The sequence below is a fragment of the Protopterus annectens genome, chromosome 9.part0, assembly GCF_019279795.1.
Source record: "Protopterus annectens isolate FY-2018-M chromosome 9.part0, PAN1.0, whole genome shotgun sequence".
Classification (NCBI taxonomy): domain Eukaryota; kingdom Metazoa; phylum Chordata; order Ceratodontiformes; family Protopteridae; genus Protopterus; species Protopterus annectens.
The window spans coordinates 1758541896-1758561635 of record NC_056743.1 but is presented as its reverse complement, the minus strand read 5'-3'; the positions used below and the strand labels follow the sequence as shown (position 1 = coordinate 1758561635).

The window sequence follows — 19740 nt, the reverse complement described above, 5'->3', positions numbered from 1 at the left end:
CAACGTGTCTACAATAGTAAATTCTTACAGTACTGTGGCAAAAGAGATGGATACTGAGTCCAATACCATTTAATATAGTCACTTACATTGTGCACCAGCACAGAAATGAATCGATTCAATATGGGGATGACTGCACCTTAATTCACTCAGCACCTGAAATAAAATACCTCATCACTGAAGTCAAGAAGAAATCAATACACTTAATTCATGGATATCAGAAAACAAACTAAAATTAAATGAAAAGAGGGATAAACTAATTATCTTTCATAAGCATCACTATAAAACTATCAGCGATACTCCACCCTTAACAATACAAGGATACACGCTGAACACATTTTGGAGCAATGATAACAAATTTGATTTGCATTGGTATAATGATATCACCCCTTAACAATCTATAAAAACGATGACTTGAACAGACTAAATTTCTATGTTTTAACATAACGCAAAAAGAAACTTACAGAAATGTCATACCTCTCAACTGTCCAGATTTTTGCAGAATGCCCAGACTTTTGCCTCATATTTTTGGTCTGTTTCTCATAAAATTGTGGTTTTCTGGCAAATAATTGGCAAACCACTGAGGGTTGAAGTCAGAAAATAATGACAGACATTTGAGTTTCAGACTTCATACTCTTCAGAAAATTCATGCTAATGCAAAACCTGTTATTCTATCAACGTTCTACATTTGTAAGAACAATATTTAAAAAGTGTCTCTATTTTTGGGCCTACCCCCTCAGTATTTATGGCTTTGTCCAGATTTCTTACTGTAAGAAGTTGAGAGGTATGTACAAAATCATACAAAGACCTAAAATCTTTTTTTTTGCAAGTTTACTGCTTAGAAATGCTAAAAAATAGTTTTCACCAAACTAAAGCATACTAATAAATTTACCAAATTTGCTGCCAGTGAAAGAACAGACACTCAACTATGTTGTTGTTGTGTTTTTCGGCTTATCCCGGTTAGGGGTCGCCACAGCAGAACTCCGGTCCACTAATGTTTGGTAGTGGATTTTTATGTGCCGTTACCAGTTCACGCATGCCTTGCTGTGAGGCTTCGCTTGCATACAAGAGCACCAGACACTCAGCCATGTATAGTCTTAAAATAACTTAACTGATGTGTATAGGAAATAAAATTATCTACAAGGAAGTGACCTTTGCCACAAATTACTACATTCCAAACCCTGCCCATCATTAAAAAGCATACTACAATGACCGACAGCTGTCATAAAGCTAAGCAGAACCTAAACTGTAGCAATATCAACACAGGTGATAGAGTTCTTAGCAAATGTTTACCTTTCTAGTAGTATAAACTCCCCTGTAACCTCAGAAACATATTTAGCTGCTCAGTATTAAAAACCTCAGTAAGAGTACCTTTGTAGACTGCATTGTACACAACACACAATGTATATTACATAATTCTGTCTCATACTGTTACTACTGACCCGTCATCTTAAAGTGTGTATTACCCAGATGGTTGATTATACAGTGAAAGTATATATACCCCATTAGTGTGTCCAACTTTACCAATATTACTTGTTGACAACTATACCTTCCTAATGCTCCTTCTTACTCACACTTTCTTTTAAGCTATACTAGTAGCAATGTACTTCACCTTCAATTTAATCAAACTTCTATATCTATCTTTTTTTCAGTAATCATTATTACCTTTTTGTACAAGATATTCTTTATACATCTGTTGGGTCCAGTCTTGATAACACTTTTATATAGTTGTGGAATTATGAGTAAAACAATTAAAATACATATTGTTTATTAATGTAAACATAGTAATATTACACAGATTTCTTCCATATATATCTAAGTATTTCTAATGAGTAAAATGTTTAGAAGTGTAACAATATGTGTCACTAAAATTATATTTCTTATATTTCTACAGCGTTTGTGGATGTAAAGAAAGTATCTGCTTAACGTTTCTTATTGGGCTTTTCCTCAAGTCTCATCTTAAAATGGACATTACCAAATAAGGCTAAGCCACTCAGTAAGATATGCATACATGCATGCATACATACAAGTATAAGTAGATACATTAACAAAAGAATACCAAGAGTAAGTACAAAATGTATACGGATAAATTAATGTAGCCAGTCAATCATCATCGTTCTGGGAAGAAATCAGAGTGCCCATAGAAACCACTGCAGACATGGCGAAAATTGTCAAACTGTACCCCTAAACAGAGTGGAGTACTAAATCTTGGAGCTTTGATGCAGAATTGTAACACAGTACAAGCCTTTGGCACAGCCTTCTCTTATGGTTTGTTTGCTAAATGGAACTCTGTAGGACATCATTTTTTGTGTCCACTCACAAGCTCATTAACCAGGGTGGGGTCACCATACTCTCTTGACTGTCCTTCAAACAAGAATGTCATTTCTTATACATACCATTCAGAAACAGGCGATACAGTATGATTTGTCTGATCAAATTCTCGAGAGAAATGTCTATTAGAAGTGCAAGGCCTGCTAGTAGGAATTCTGGCACTAAGAAAAATTAATGCATGTTGTGTTAGGGTTATGAAAGTAGGATACTGCAATCTACATCTGCTTTGTGGACTTGGGGAGGGTTTACAGTCGTGTGTTCCAATAGACAGTGCAGAATGATGAAATGAACCGCTGCTGCAAGCTGTTTGTTCCTTGTATAAGTAAGGTGAAAACAGAGTCCATGTTGTAGGCATTCTGATGAATTTGTTTAAGGTAGACATTCAGTCCAAAAAGAATGCAGCATATCACTACTTCAGTTCATGATATTCAAGGACATGATATCAAGACACAGGCGAGGTTGGGAGGGAGCGCACGTCTATAGTTTGCAGCTGATGTTGTCCTTTTTGTTCTCATTTCAATGGGACGTCCGCCATGAACTGAGAAACTTGCTGCAACCTGTGAAGCAGCTGGAATGACAATCAACAACTCCAAATGTGAGACCATTCTACATCTGGGAAAGAGGGGGGAGCACAGTTGCCCAAATTGGAGGGGGTTTAAGTCCACTGGGGTTCTGTTCATGAACAGGGGAAGTCTAGGAATCACAAGTGGAACTGCGAAGCAACTATAGTCTTGTGGGAGAAGAATTCATTTGTAAAAGTGAAAAAAGTAGTGTTAAGTTCTCAGATAAAGCTGATTATGTTCAATAAAAGTTTGATTTATATTTCGGTACTTATTGGTGCTCCTGTGTTTATTATTCCCTTTCTTATAAATGTACTTCTGACTGGCTCTCACTGCAGTTGTCCATACAACCCCCCACAGACAGGAGACAATGTAGAATGTTCATGACACATTGAAAGGATTATATCTATTCATTGCTTTGGCAATACCCAGCATACTTCTGAGCCCCTTAGCGCAAGAAATCTGGACAAAGTCTAAAATAATGGAGGGTAAAGACCTAAAAATAGGGACAATTTTAAATACTGCTCTTATAAACTTAGAAAGTTGCTAAAATAATGGTATGTGTGTTAGCATGCAATTTCTGAAAGATATGAAGACTGAAACTCAAATGTATGTCATTATTTATTGACTTTTAATCCTCAGTGATTTGTCAGAAAACCAAAAATGTTATAAGGAACAGACCAGAAATATGAAGCAAAAATATGGATATTCTTCAAAAATCTGGAAAGTTGAGAGGTACAATCCTCAGGGATCCCTTTGAAAAAGTTGGAATTTGTCATCGGGAGCAGGACGTTTTGTTTGCCTTGCTTAATCTGCTGTTCCAGTGATCCTCCTCAGGAATGAAACGTCAGTGAGGATATCTGTGTCTGTGTGTTTGTGCATGTGTGTCTGAATGTGTGTAGATTTTTTACATTGTTTCTAATTTGTTTTTCCGGAGTCTTACCTTCTGCTAACACCTTTGTACTTAACAATATTTTATTCTAACATATTCCTGCTTTGTCTTGCCTGAATCACATTTTATCCTTTCATTTCACTTTGCTAGTAGCCTCTTTGATGATATTAATCTATATTACAAGTAAACATTTAAACACACCAAGGAGGTCAAGACAAAAGTGGTAAAGGCAGGACTGAGACAAAACACAGTAACATAATAAAAAATCTGTAATATAACAACTGTTAGAGTTTAAATTATGTAAAATATGTGGTCTCAAATGGTAGCTTTAATAGTAAAGAGAAACCATGGCACAATCACAGTGGCAATCAAATATATGCAGTATGAAAAGAACCGTGGCTACAGACACCAACAGAGGAAGCTACACAAAACAAAGCAGGGATGAGAAACAGAGTGAAAAAGGGGAACAGCTCATAATGCAAACTGAAATAAGAGGTACATGCTTATCATATTGCCCGATCTACAAGAAAACTCTCCTTGATTGGTCATCTAGATGGGTTCATACTTTCCACCACTCAATCTAGCCCAAGTACTTTGAAATTCATGCACTTGGAGACAGATGCAATTATTTTATGATGTGTCATGAATCATCAGGCACATAAGCTTGATCATCACACATGCCAAGCAGGTGTCTCCCATGTCACTAGTGAGCACCTTCCTGCAAATCAGAATATAATGAACATTTGCCTGCTCCTTTATCAATAGGAAATATACTTGTGTACACCTGCCCAATATACAGGAAACTTCAACAGCCGAGGCTGTCTGGGGGTACCGCCTACCCATAGAGGGTCAGCGAAAGAGTATTCCTCAACAATCCACTGTCAAACAGCCTCCTTAGGAAGTCTTTTAACTGAGTTGAATTTCAAGCTCTAAGCCACTTCAAAAGTCTAGAAGACTATATTAGACTCTTTAAGCATTGTTTCACCAACAGAGAGCAATTTCTAGACTCAGGTTGAGGCAAAAGTGCTGAGAGAAAGGAAGCCCTGCTGACAAAATGGTCACCAATAAGGTAAAAGCAAGCTCTGGAGGTTGCCACTTCTACAGACCCATATACAGAGTCACCCAATGGCAGAAGACATCTGTCCATCCAATAAGAAATGCCTATGGGACAAAAGTGATGTCTTCTGCCCTTGCAGCAGTGGAGATGACCTACTAATCCGTAAGCAGAACAACTGTTTCAAGGATCACCTGATTTGGCAATGCACATCCAAGGTGTGAAAAGCCTCTTGTACCTGCCAACAAAGTGGTCAAAGAAGGCCCTTACACATGTGATCCTGAAGATGCAGGAACCTTCTTGTAGAATCGATGCTACTAGGAAGGGAGTTTAGCCCAAGGATAACCTTTATCACAGCTGAACCCAGGGGTCCATTGGCTGACAGGCAATCATGTCAAGTGTTATTCATGGGTGATTACAGGGATCACAATTGCTTGACATTGCATTAACTTGGTTGATCAGAGCCTGAAGCATTTTTTTAAAGTTCTGAGTTATGTCCATTCATGTAAGGTACTGAAACATAATTGTTGAATTATATGTATATGTTTACACAGCATCAAGTCTCCCTGCACCCCCATACATTAACCTCCTGAAAAGGCAAGTAAAAACTGCCCATGAACTTTCAAAGAAAACCAACAACCAAGTTACCCACAAGTGTCAACAACTTAGAAAACCTGTTGTCTACCAACTCGGTTGGCACCCTGATACTCCAGACTGAAAACTGTTTCCATTTTAGACCCAAGCTAAAGGTTTTACAGCAACTTCAAAGTTCCCAGGACCACAGCCAGTGAAACCAGCAGAATCTGAAGAAAGGCCAAGGATCCAGCTTTGAACTGGAGTTGGCTGTCACTGAAATCATGGCGGACAATCCTGGCTAAGACTAGGGAAGTTTTGTACTCTATCTGCGAACTGTGAGACCAAATAAATGTGCCAGCTGGGCAGCAAGACATGCTAAGACTGAATCCTGGACTTACATTTTAGGGAGGTAAGAAGGCCTACTCTTCTTAGAATTTCAACAGAGAAGAACAAAAGAGTGTTCAGTAACAGGCTAAGCCACAGAAGGGAGAACATAACTAATTCAGCCTGCTGCATGAAACAGGAAAAGGGAAAGGCGATGGTCTTCCTAGTGGCAGAAGGGCAGCTATTTGATGCAAACCTTCAATAGGAGACTCCAACTAGACATGGGCTCTAAACCAAAAGCTCCAGAAGACGACCAGGGAGTGTGCCAGAGTAACTAACTTGGAGCCCATTCTCATCCATAGGAATATGAACTACTGAGTGAAAATGATAGCATAGCTAGCTGAGTAGGGTCTCATATCCCCAGTTCTGGATATAGTTCCGTACTATAAACTGATGCTGAACTGAAATAGAGAGGTCACAGCAGATGGACAAGAGAGACAGGGGTACTGCTCATACAAATGGAGAGTAAACAGCATTGTCACTTGGGGGGTGGAGTGGGGGTAATGTAAGTTCATAGTGGTAGTTACATCATTAGGTGTGCCATAATATCATGAATACTGGAGCTTATTTTGGCACAGAAGATACAGTTGCATTGAGCTCAATCCCCCAACTTGCCTTATCACCCAGAGGGCCAAGTGAAGACATCCACAACCCATTCAAAGGTTGGGAGTACAATTGACAAAGGGTGTATGCGCAGTACAGGCAACTAAGCAAATGCCAAGGAAAGCTTCTCTGAACGCACAGTGATCCACAGAATCTAACTAAGCTGGCCACCCTATGTGATAGCCTTCAAGCAATCCCTAAGCAGTGCTCTCAATAGCTGGTCACTCTATAAGGGGCACAAAGGAATTCTGATCCCATCAGGCTTTGTACACAATGGCTAACACCTGGAAAGCCTTTGAATTCTGATGGAACCTCAAAGAGCAGCAGTCTGACAAAGAGTGATGTCCATCCAGAACAACTTCCTGGGAATACTGTGAAAAACTCTAATACTAATGATGCAGAGACATCCTAATGACCAGCCACATTGTTGCAGTAGCCTATAGTTTATATGGGCTGTGTCTAGCCTAAGACACAACAACCAGACAGCCTGTAAAAGTTCTGGTTCTCTCTCACACTTCCACTCTGACTGCTGATTGGTCAACCCTGAGAAGGGAAAATCAGCAGTCAGAGTGGAAAATCTTTAGGACGTTCTTGCCTAAAAGTTAAGAAGTAGCATACTCATGCTGAGCTAAACAAGGAAGAAATAACCGCCAAACTATCTCCCAACAATAATTATATAAAATACTAGGGGATGGCAGGTGGGTGTGGCTACTGCAGCAATGAGGAATTTGAACATCTACTGCTATTGGTAAGTACAACCTATACAACTGCATTATGTTATTCATTCCCACTGCTGCAGTAGCCTTTAAGCTATTTGGTTTTATTACAAAAGCTTATCCAACCAGGGAGGAGGGAGGATACGGATCCAGGAACTCCTGGAGAATGGTCCTAGCAAGGCCAGTCCTTGGAATAGAGAATGAATCCAGTTTCCTATGCCTTTTAAAGGTATATACAAAGGATCATGAAACTGCTTGTAAAATGCTTCTAGAGTTCACACATGTCTAATATGCTATCAAAGAAGACAAAGCCATGATACTGCCTGGAACTGGTTTATCATGCCAGTTATAACAAAAGGCAATAGCAAAGGACAACTACAACCATTTGGAAGAGCCTGTTCACCACAGGTTGTCCTTTCTTAGTCCTAACATAAGAAATACATAGTTGTTCCACTTTTCTAAAGAACTTGGATCTGTCAATATAGAGCCTGTGCTGCCTTTGCATAATGACAGTATGTAGAATCCTTTCCCCTGGTTCTGAGGTTCAGGATAGAACCCTGGGAGGTTAATGGCCTGATTTAACTAAACTCTAAAACAACCTTGGACATGAAAGAGAAATTTGTTCTTAATAATACCCTATCCTTATGGAAGACAGGTAGGGTTTACCCACCATGAAGCTTTGCAACTCTGATGTTTCTCTTACAGTTATTAGAGCAATTACAGTTATTAGAGCAATAAGCAGAACAGTCTTCCATGCAATGGACCTTAAAGTCTGCTTGATGTACAGGTTCAAATGGAGATGTGGTAAACTTTTTCAGCAGGAAGGAGTAACTTATTTGCATAGTGATCTCAGGTGGAACATTCCTTTCAGAAACTGTTTTAGTTTTACTTAAACAATACTGAAAGTGGAGTAGCCATGAGCAGATATACTGAAATGGCCAAAAGATGTACCTTGATAATGGAGTACAAAAGGCCAGAGGCTAATAACTCACACAAATATTTGAGCACCAGTAGTACATAATCTCAGATAGGGCGCTGGTTATAGGCTGGGCACCAGTTAGAAACACTCTTTCACATGCCAATATAACATTTTCTAATAGGAGGAGTTATTGCCCCCTTTAGTACCTACACTCATTCCGTCAATACAGGTGGCTAAAATCTATCAGAACTGAATCATCTAGGCAGATATTTGAAGATATTTTAGATTGGGATGTATCAAACTCCCACGGTCTTGTGTGAGTAGCTCCAGATGGTGAGGAAGCTTGTGGTAATTGTCTTTGGCCAGTTCCATAAAAAGGGAGAGATAATGCTGCCTAGGGCAAAGGGGGGGGGGGGTCACCATAAACATTTTTTTGGAGACAGTCCTTCTGAATCTTAAGAATAACTGAATATCAGTATGGAAATGGTAGAAATACATAACACAATTCCCATGCAAGGGAATGAAAAGCATCTATTAAATTGTTTGTCTTAAAAGGAGGCAAACAGATCTATCAGAAATATTCCCCACAACTGGATCAATCCTGGAAGACATCTTTGTTCAATTTCCATTCATGAGGGTCTGTCCAGGTCCTGCTTAGCTTGACTACCACTATATGTTGTTTTGATGAAATGTAACATTCTTGGAGGGTGAAAATGTGTTGAAGAACTAACTCTCAAGTGATAAAAGTCAGTCTGCATAGAGGGTATCTTGTGCCCCCTTGCTATTAGAAGTACCACATCACTGTTGGGTCATCTGTAATCATCTGGAGAGGTCCTGGTGACCATATATGATGAAGAGAACAAATGGCATAGATCACAGCCCAAAACTCTTTTGAACTTTTATATTTTGGGCTGTTTGAGGAATGTCACAGGCCTTGCACGTTTACCCTCACAGAAATTGCCCCAAAGCAAAATCTGAAATGTCTGTAGTTACAGATTGAGTTGGAGGTTGAGGAGAAAAAGGAAGACCTGCATTTGGTTGTCCTACTAGTCTCCACCTCTGCAGTTTCTTATCAAACCCAAGAAAATTATCTGAAAGTCTAGCTGATTCAATCCATATTTTTCTTTTTTTATTTTTTTTTGGTTTTTTGATACTCTTAAATCTTTCTCACGTACAGACTGGTGAAAGAAATAATGAGAATTAAAGAAGTCATGAATCCCAGAATCCTAAGAAATACTCCAACTGAAGTGTGAGACTGCATGAATCCCAGAATCCTGAGAAATACTCCACCTGAAGTGTGAGACTGCATGAATCCCAGAATCCTGAGAAATACTCCACCTGAAGTGTGGGACGTCATGAATCCCAGAATCCTGAGAAATACTCCACCTGAAGTGTGAGACTGCATGAATCCCAGAATCCTGAGAAATACTCCACCTGAAGTGTGAGACTGCATGAATCCCAGAATCCTGAGAAATACTCCACCTGAGGTGTGAGACTGCATGAATCCCAGAATCCTGAGAAATACTCCACCTGAAGTGTGAGACTGCATGAATCCCAGAATCCTGAGAAATACTCCACCTGAAGTGTGAGACGTCATGAATCCCAGAATCCTGAGAAATATTCCACCTGAAGTGTGAGACTGCATGAATCCCAGAATCCTGAGAAATACTCCACCTGAAGTGTGAGACTGCATGAATCCCAGAATCCTGAGAAATACTCCACCTGAAGTGTGAGACTGCATGAATCCCAGAATCCCGAGAAATACTCTACCTGAAGTATGAGACTGAGATGAGAAGCTCAGAGAGGTTCCCAGATAAAAATTCAACTTCTCCTGTGTAAAAATATATTTTGCAGGTGAGATTATATATAAAATATCCTAGAAAGACCATCCTATATAAGTGGGTCAGTGAGAGGCTTTTGGATATTTATATGGAATCCCAGATTGATCAGAACACTCTGCAAAGATATGTAAATTGTCTAAATAATGAATATGTAAGTGTCATTCAGTCTGCAAAGAGACACATTTGGAGCTAGGTACTGTGGAGCAGAAATTAACCCAAAGGATAATGCAGAGAACTGATAGTGTGACCCAGATAAATTAAAATCTGTGAAGATTCCTGAAGCCTTTGGTTATGGAAATGTAATGTAATTCATCTTTAACATCCAACATTACCATAAGGCTTCCCAGGGGAATGATAGGATAGGTTCTAAATGGTCAAGATCTAAGAGATAAGAACGTCCAGAAAGAAATTTTGGAAGGAAAGATATAGAACTGGTCTCCAAAAGGAATCATTCATTGGTACCAGAAATACTTTTGAATAGATGTATTTGCCCTTTTGAATTAAAGGCCTTAATTCAATGACTGCTAGAGTGCACAAGTGCTGAAGAACCTGAGAAAAACATATTATTTGATTCAGTGGGAGGGAAGAAACTCCTAGGAAAAGAGGATTTTGTATCCAATGTCATCTGTTTTCCTCCTGAAATTTTATCACCCATGAGTCTGCCACAATCTGTTGTAAAGGGGGACTGTACTGAGACAGATGTTGGGAGGGATTTTGAGAGATTGGGACCAGGGTGGGTGAATGCTGGCATAGTCATTCAGGAGAGGTAGAATGTCCCTTATTAGGAAAAGGCCACCTGTTTCTCATTAATCCCTCTTGCCATTTCTTATTGACTCCCTGTATGGCATGAGAAGGCAGGAATTACTTATTCTGATTTTTTAGACATGAAAAAGGATGTGGGAGATTTGTAACGGGAGTGGGTGGCATAAAACAACTTAGAAACAATAGACTTATTTTCCGTCTGTCGCTAAATTGTTTGAGGGCCTGAGTAGTAGTTGGGCCCCATAAAACCTCATTATCCGAAGGTGAATTCCCAATTTCAGACTTTACTTAATCAAAAAAGTTTTGGTCAAATACCCATATATATTTCTGTCAAACAGTAGCAGAAGCAGATGCCCAAGACCCAGTATTTGCACAATCATACACATTACTTAAAGCATGTTTAGATACTTAGACATGTAAGTAATAATGAAATTGATGAAACTGAGACACTGCCTTCAGGAGGGGAGAAGTAGTTAGATTCCTCAATCTGCATATACAAAAAAGTAAAAACTTCCACGTATGGGTGAGATTAAGAATGAACTGGAAGAAGAAACAATTCTGTTACCAGATTCATCCTATATGTTCTCCATGGTGTATGCAGCAGAAGGTATGGATGATCCCGGAAGGCTGTCACTTGCTGGCATAGGTGTCAAGATAGTTGCAGGGTCAGACCTAGGAGTAGAAGGCAAGCGTTTCACTTAAGACATTTTGGGAACATGGGATCAGCAGTGGGTGACCAAGAGTTGTTACAGATAGCGCTGTCTAACTCTTCCTTGACTGATAGTAGAGGAAGAAAAAACACAGAATCAGGCATGATCCAATTGTAACTTCTCATAATGTCTCCTCAGTTCAGAGGGAACATCCATCTATTCCCATAAACATACCTTACTCATCCTGATAATAAACTGAGAAAAAGAAAATACCTCCAGGGGAGGCTGTGAGGACCAGTTTTCCTCAGCATCAAAGTTTTGGGCTGGGGAATTTAATGGAAAAGAAGCCTTGTTTCTGTCTATCAGAATCACTTCATTATCTTCCTTAGGCATATTCTGACTGGCCTGTATTACAGATACTGTATTTTGTATACCATGATCGACTGTCTCTAACATTTTTTGGCTAAGATATGAAAATCATATTTTCTTATTAATACCATGTCATCAGATGAACAATGTGTAACTTTTTTTTTTTTTTGCAGAAATTTGAAGTGACTGACCAGGAGAAGGAATGTCTACCTATCAATTAATCTCTTCTGTTGGGTGCATTCAGCAGCATTCGCCACATGTCCCAGTAAAGAGGGCTCCTCCATGCCCTTCTTGGACATGTACAGCCAAAGAGGACATGGCTGACCCCCAGTCCATGGTGGCTGAAAGGACTACACAAGGGTCAGCTGGAAAGTTAAATGAGTGGTCTGAAGAACAGCTTTGGCCACTGCAGAATCACCCATTATTGGCTGATGTGAGGAATGAGGCTGCAGAGTCAGTCAGGGCTGTCTGGTAAGTCATTTTTTCTTTCTAGGAATGATAGAAGTCAGACTAGTAGGACTGAAGTAAGTATTCATGTTGTGACTGAGGAGGATGGTTCAGATGCAGGTACAATCACTGTAAGGAGTCGGTCAGAAGTTAAGCTTTGAAATAGTTTGCACAAGAAGCACACTTACACGCACATTAAATGACCCCAAAACACAGTAATACAGAAGCAGCACATGAAAAACCTGTAAGAAGCCACTTTAGAATAGAATTTGTATAACAGAACATAATGACAGGTAAGTTGGCAGACACAAGCACTACTTCAATCGTCTGATTCTTTTCCCAAAGTGAAATAATTTCCTTTACAACACACTTTAGTTAGAAAACACTAAAGTATGCATAAGCAGTACATTTTACAGTAAAATAAGCCCCCATATCATCCAAAGTTAAAAATGCAGTCCCTGATAGGAAACTTTCAACACTGAAAAAATACTGGGTTTCTTAAATGTCCAGAACCACTGAAGTAAAATAAAAGTAGAAAACACTTTACATATATTAGTGTGGAAGGGTTTCCCAAAGGGAATTTATCTGCCTGAAAGGAAATGAACTGACAGTCGATGCTCTTGTAAAGCTTCTGAGCTGTTTCTCCGTGTGGCTGCAAGAAAGAAATTAAGATGTTTTACTTTGACTACTGGTTTTCTCCTCTACGGGGCTGACCAGTTAGCAGTCAGAGTGGAAGTGAGGATAGGAGTCAGAGATTTTAGATACTGGCTGGTTGCTGTGAACTGGGCGAGAGACTGTCCATATAGTCTAACGTCTACTGCAGCAGTGGGAATGATGAAATCTGCATTTAGACTATCTATACCATTCTCTACTAGCATATGTCCGAGACTGTGGCCCTAGCACCTCATCTACAGAACCCAGATAACAGTGATGAACCTGGAAATAAACTGCTGTGGCCATGGTGTGGAACAGGTCATCACTGCGACAGACACTTAGAAGTCTTTGAGCTTGCTTAGTCTTGGTCCACCAAGATGGACTGGAATTTGGACAAATTGGATCATAGTTCAGGGTTCTAAGCTCAACTGTGGTGGAAGAGCATAAACTATAACCACACCTGCTCCAAGGTCTAAAGTACCTGTCAGGTGATAGGTGGAAAAGGCTGTCCTAACCTGGGATCATTGCTGGCATACAGAAGCCTCAGAGCACTAAGGTCTAGGATGCACACAAAATAATTCACTCTAGATGATTCCATGGCAGAGAGAATGGAAGCTCTGACTGTGTCAAAACAACACAGGATCATCTAGCAACCTAGTTTCTACTAAAGCTAACAGGAAAGGGTTGGCTTGAGCACTCATTTTTGGCTCAAAGGCACTTGTCATGCAACATATGGGCTGGGGATTTGTATATGAATTGGCTAAGCTGTGTCCACATGGTACTTACATGGAGCACATGCAGGCATCTACAAACTCAGAATGCACGGCATAGCAGGTGGGGGCTTGATGGTCCTCATTGATACATCAGGAAAAAAGCAATAAAAAAAATAAATTTAATCCAGCAGGCTGTGGGGTTCACCAGTTGTTGGTTTTCTTTGGGGGCATAGCAGCAGAATGAGACTACTTCCAGGTTTTTAAAATAGCAGCCTTAAATACCAGCTCAAGGGTTATAATTAGGGGTTCAACAGTTCTTTCCACAGATAGGTACCCAAGGTGGTAGGGAGAACAATGGATAGCAAAGCATGCTAGAACTCATAAGCTATAAGAACCTCCAAAACAGAGACCAACCAAAGAGGGGCAAGAAGAATGGACAGGCTCATGGTCTGTGCCCACCTCAGAGACTGCCACTGAGTGGAAATTAGCCCCATACCCTAGGATACTTGCTACATCCTGTTTGTAAGGCAAGCAGCTATCCATGTTATCAATATTACATTAATATCTAGTTGTTCTAATTTATTGATCCAGTGTTTTGTGTAAGAAAATATCAAAGGCTGAAGATACGTTTATATAGATTACATTACAGCACACAATTTTTTACAGCTATTATTACATTATTATAGGTTCATAGGTTCATAGGTTAATACTAGGCTATCTGCCCAAGGGCATTTATAAGCCTAGCCTATAGTTATTTGGCTTTAACTTTAGCTAGTTTGAATAAAACTATGCCTATTATTTTGCTTGTGCCTGTGTGCTGTCACTGAAGTAATCCCTATCTATAATCCCATCTCCCCATCCATTCCCCCAAGAGAATTCTTCTTGAACAAGGCCAGTGGCTCTGTGCCATGCCTCACATGTTTTTTGTTTTTTGTGCATGAGTGTAGGGAGTCTGAATCTGATGAATCTGTCCCTCCAATACGTTCTATAACCGCAGGTTTAGTCTCCTCTCGCCCTTGTGGTTCTCTCTATCTTTGAGGATTCATATTTTGATATTCATCATATCACAATTTGATCAGTCAGGCTGGAGTCATATGTCTGGCTGAGCGGTATGAGACTGAATAGAGCTGGAGGCTGGAGTTTTCAGTCAGGTAGCATATTTTTCAGTTTGGGACCCTTTTTCTTTTTTTTGAGAACTTTTGGGCTTTTTCAGCTGCAGGCACCGTCGGGTCAGATACAGATGAATCTCACGTGTACTCAATCATGGGTCATGGGGGATAATTGACTGAGGGGGATGTCCTCTGATGAGTCTTCCTTGATCTCCCTTGATGATCCTTTCATTAGAGTAGAATCTTTTCCTAACATGAGCAACATGGGTTAGAACAAAAGGCTACAATCAAAGGGGGTCCCCCAACCCTGATGACTTCTTCCTAATGCTCAGTGGATTGCCCACTATATGATTGGCAAAGTAACCCAACCTTGTTTTATATATTAACTATTCGGACTATGCATTTCCGAGCATTTGACTATACATTGGCTCTGGTTATCTTTATCTGTGTCTGAGGCCCTTCTGATATGTATCTCAGTTTGATGTCTGGCGACTATATGTGTTTGTTTGCGATTCATCTGTCTTTGTATCGCTCCTCAACCCTCCTGTGTTTGCTTGTATGAAAAGTAACTGATGTTGTTTGTACAACTAGATGCCCTGTATGGGAGTGGTGGGAGGACACAGGCTTTACCTGTGGTGACATTCTTCCAGCAACTCTGACCCCAGCAACTCTGCTCCACCTTTGCCTGCCCATGTGGGTTTGTGATGTTTACATTCAAGATTGTGATGTATGGGTTTATATGATGGCTGAGTGGGCGGTGATGCCTTTGCCCTGTCCAGGGTGGTGTGTGGACTGCCTTTCCTCATTAATGGCCTTGGTGACTGTCTCAAAAAAGTTGGTGACTGTCTAAGCAAAGTCAACTGAGTTGCTGCAGACAAAGTGAACCAAAGGTGACATGAAAGTTGGATCCAACTATGAGTTCATTATTATGTATTTATTTATATTTCCTCTTATATATCAGCTCCATAATGGGCTAGATTTCAGGGTCGGTGGAAACTGCTTCGCCGAAATCGGGGACACAATGCTGAGAAATGGGACCACAGCCTGCGTCGCCCTCACAGGGTGAGGGCAGATTTAACAGCTGTAAGACTAAACAGCTGTTTAAACATTGAGTTAAATCCAGGCTACAGCGGGGTGGAGCACACAGCCGGGGGATGCCAGAGTTGGAGCGTGATGCTGTGTTTTTTTTTTGGAGAGAGAGAGGATGTTTGAGGCGTTGTTGGAGAGGGATCCTCCTGGGCATAGGTATCTTTATCTTTTGGGGGAGGGGAGGGGAGAGGGATGAACTTTGCACTGAGTGAGTTATGTTGGATGTTTGGTTCAGTAATTATAACATCATATCAACCAATTCTTGATATATCTGGGAGTTCCTCCTTTATTTCTTTCGCATAGGGACATCATTTTAAAGATAGTTATAGATCTGTTTTAAATATATGCATGGTATATGGTTTTAAGACCCATCTTTCCTGTTCAGACAATATGTAATCCAAAAATAACCTTCTCCATTGTTTTTTTTTTTCACAAGACAGTAGACTTATGGATCTATATGAGTGTAGGTTTGCCCTAGTCCCCTTTCCCATAAAGAAGGGATTTAAAAAGGGCATGTCTCCAATCATGAGGAATCTCTCCATTCTTAAATGACATAATGAATAACAAATGCAAATATATTATATATTCATGCTGAAATGTTCTCAGGTTATTATTACAGTAGAGAGTCGATTATCTGAACTAATTGGGACCTATGGTAGTTTGGATAATCACACTGTTCAGATAATCAAACATATAATTGAACCAGATATGAAACTTCTAAAATCTTGTTTATTTCTGAATGCAGGGATACACATTTCAACCATTCAGCAATTTCAGTGGACAATAAAGAATATTTTTCACAAATGAGCTGGCTACAAGCTCAAAAAACATGCTCAAGTGAATAAGTATAATGTTTACATGTTCAGACGTTATGATTTTTTCCACCCGTAAACTTTGGAAGGCTGGTTCTGATAACTGATGTTTTGGATAATCAATGTTCGGCTATTCAACTTTTACTGTATTACTAACTCTGTCTTCTATCAATGCTTTGCTTGGGTCCAGTTTGCACAGTACTTTTTCAATCTAATCTAATTTAATTTCAGTATCTGAAGCTACTGGAGTGTTAGAAGCACAAATTATCCATCCCCACACCTTTGTGAAGACAAATTATAAGATTTTGAAAATATATCTACAATCTGTTGTGTTTGAGAATAAAATGTAAATGTTACAAAGTTTATCGATTTATATGATTTTACCTTCATTACTTCTTATATGTCTATCATATGGTTTCCTATTATGCAAAATTCCTTTATATAAATTTCCTTCAGTATTTTCCTGATCTTGCCTCACACTGTTTAAGTCATCTGTCCAATTTATTTATTTCAGTTTTCAAAGTTACAGTCCAACTTTGTTTTCACTTCTTATATCCTGCAATCTCTTTCAAGGCACCAGTCTGTTTGGCAAAATGGTTGTCCAACACTGTGTCCCCTTTACTTGTCTCGAATCGCAGACCAGCTACTGACAGATTTCCATGGAACCTGGAGTTAACACAAATCATATCACACTCTTAAAAGTAAGACTTTAATACTGAGTTCAATGAGATTCGGTCCAGAATTCCTGAGGAACAGAAGGGGGGAGATGGCTTCATTTTTAATGAGAGGGAGGGGTTGACTTAATGGTTAGAATGCTTACCTCATAGGCACAAGATACAGAGTTTGATCCTAACTACTTTGGGGGAAGCATGCCTGGTCTTAAAAAGGCCCCCTGGGGTTGTTAGCCCAGTAATCACCTATGAACCTTAAATAGGACAGCAAGCAACATGTTTTACTCTTTATTAATTTATATACTTAGTCACTTAATTTAATTAAACAGATCAGAAAAGAACTTGCCAGGAAAGACCGAGACAAAAGTTCCACAATGATGGTTGCAAACTGGGAGCTGGGAGCTGTCATAAATTGACCACCTGATTATCCAAGAGGACCAAATACATGTTAACAAGTGGTGCTTAGACCACAGCCTCAAACTAAATGCCAAAAATGCAGCATTGTGTCCTTTGGCAAACTTGGGCACTCATCCTGCTATCACATGTAAGGCAGAGTAGTTCAATGACCCTGTTATGGGCAACCATAAGTACACCTCCCACAGTCTGGCCCATCAAGCCTTCATGTAAAGAGGATATAACTAGTCTCAAAAATTTCAGTTTGTTGGAGGGGGTCTGGCTTGGCCCTTTAAGCCTTTATGGGAAGAGGATATAATTAGGTCCAAAGTAATTCACCCTATCATAAACTCAACGTGGGCATCAGAGACACTCTACCAGCTTCTGTAAAGTGACTCAGTAGATGGCATAAAGAAACTTTATCAGGTTACAAGGCAAAGACAGAAAGAAAAGTCAGCAGACACCCTTCATAAGAGATGCTATCAAAAACCTGCTTATCAGTCCACAAAGGCAGATGGAAAGGAATACTTCCAACATCTTCTGAATAAAGAAAACCCAAAAGAAGCCAGCCCAGACACAACCTAGGATGAAAGAAGAAGAGGAACCCACCCTAAAAGAAGTAAGAACAGCACTTAGAAAAATGAAGTCAGGGAAAGCAGCAGGCTGAGATGAGGTCAAGGCAGATATGATTGAGATGTTGGGTGAGTTAGAGAAGAAATGGCTCCTGAGGGTATTCATAACAGTATGGCGATAAAGGTGTATCCCAGGTGACTGGAGAATAAGCATATCAGTACCAGGGTACAAGAACAAAGGGGACATTCACAACTGTGGGAAGTACAGAGGTATCAAACTCTTGTCACAATGCGTGAAAGTTCTGGAGAGGGTGATTGATAAATGAATATACTGAATAGGAAGATGAACAGTTCAGATTCAGATGAGGATGCAGCACAACTGACCTGATGTTTGCAGTGAGGCAGTTAGTTGCGAAGAAGCTTGAAATGAGGAAAGAGTCCATGTGGGCATTTCTAGACTTGGAGAAATCATATGACAGACTCCCAAGAAAGATGATTCAGGCAGCCCTGCGGTGGTTTAAAGTCCCAGAAACATTGGTAGAATCAGTGCAGACTATGTTACGGGACCAAATGACACAAGTACAAATGATGTTTGGACTCACAAAGTGCTCCCAATGGGAGTTGGTGTGTATCAGGACTCTGAGCCCACTGATGTTTTTACTGGTGATGGACTACATTAGTAAACAGATGGGAGGGGACAGATCAGCAAAGTTGCTGTATGCAGATGATGTGGCATTACAGGCAGACTCAAAACAATAGGAGAATGGAATGCAGAACTGAAGGAACATGGGATGAAGCTAAGTACAGTTAAGACAGTTGTAATGGCAACAAATGGGAGAAATCAGAAGAAGTGACAACTGAGGTAGAAGGGAAAATAATAGAACTGCTTAACAGCTTCAAGTATCCAAGAGGAGATGTGGAGAAAGGAAGTCTGAATGAGGATGCTAAAGTTAGAATCAGAGGGGCTGCAGCCAACTGGCACAGAGTATCAGGTGCAGTATGTGACAGAAGAGTGCTGAAGAAGCTGAAAAGTAAGTTTTATAAAACAGTAGCATGACCAGTTCTACTGTACCGATACAAAAAACAGGGCAGTAAAGGCAGAACAATTGAGGAAGCTAGGGGTGATGCAGATCAGGTGCATGAGGTTGTTGATAGGATGCACAGTGTTCGATGAAGAAATGAGGACATAAAACAGAAGCCCAAGTAGCTCTAGTTACAGAGAAGGTCAAACAGAACAGATTACTGTGGCATGGGAACATATGCAGGAAAGCAGAAGACAATCTTGTGAAGACAGGCAGAAAGAAGGCAAGAGGAAATGAGGGTGTCCAGCAAAGAGATGGATGAATTATGTGAGAAAAGACCTGTGATGATCAGGCATGATTGTCAAATAAGGTAGCAGAATGACAGTGAATTGAAACAGAGACAGTTGATGCAAAACCCTAACCCCATGTAGAAAATGGATAAAGGGGGTTGATGACGATGATGAGGAGGATGACTCCAGATTTGGAGGATCACTGAAGAAACAAGAAATATATTAGAACAATTTGAGAGGTGATCCTGATACTAAACAGTGAACAGTTGCATTTATTGCAGTGTCATTTGAAAGTGTACAAAATATGTTATTTC

At 40.0% G+C, this 19740-nt stretch overlaps 1 protein-coding gene across 5 annotated transcripts in view; it reads right to left on the bottom strand.

The window, feature by feature from the left end:
* Positions 1 to 19740, bottom strand: part of PLPPR2 (phospholipid phosphatase related 2) — a 504385-nt gene that overhangs the window by 119043 nt on the left and 365602 nt on the right. Inside the window, exon 8 of one of the 5 annotated variants that reach the window (XM_044084609.1) lies at positions 87 to 153. The exons of the other annotated variants lie outside the window; for them this stretch is intronic. Coding sequence (XP_043940544.1) covers positions 87 to 153 — 67 coding nt within the window. The remainder of the gene's footprint in view (positions 1 to 86; positions 154 to 19740) is intronic. 5 annotated transcript variants of the gene reach the window in all.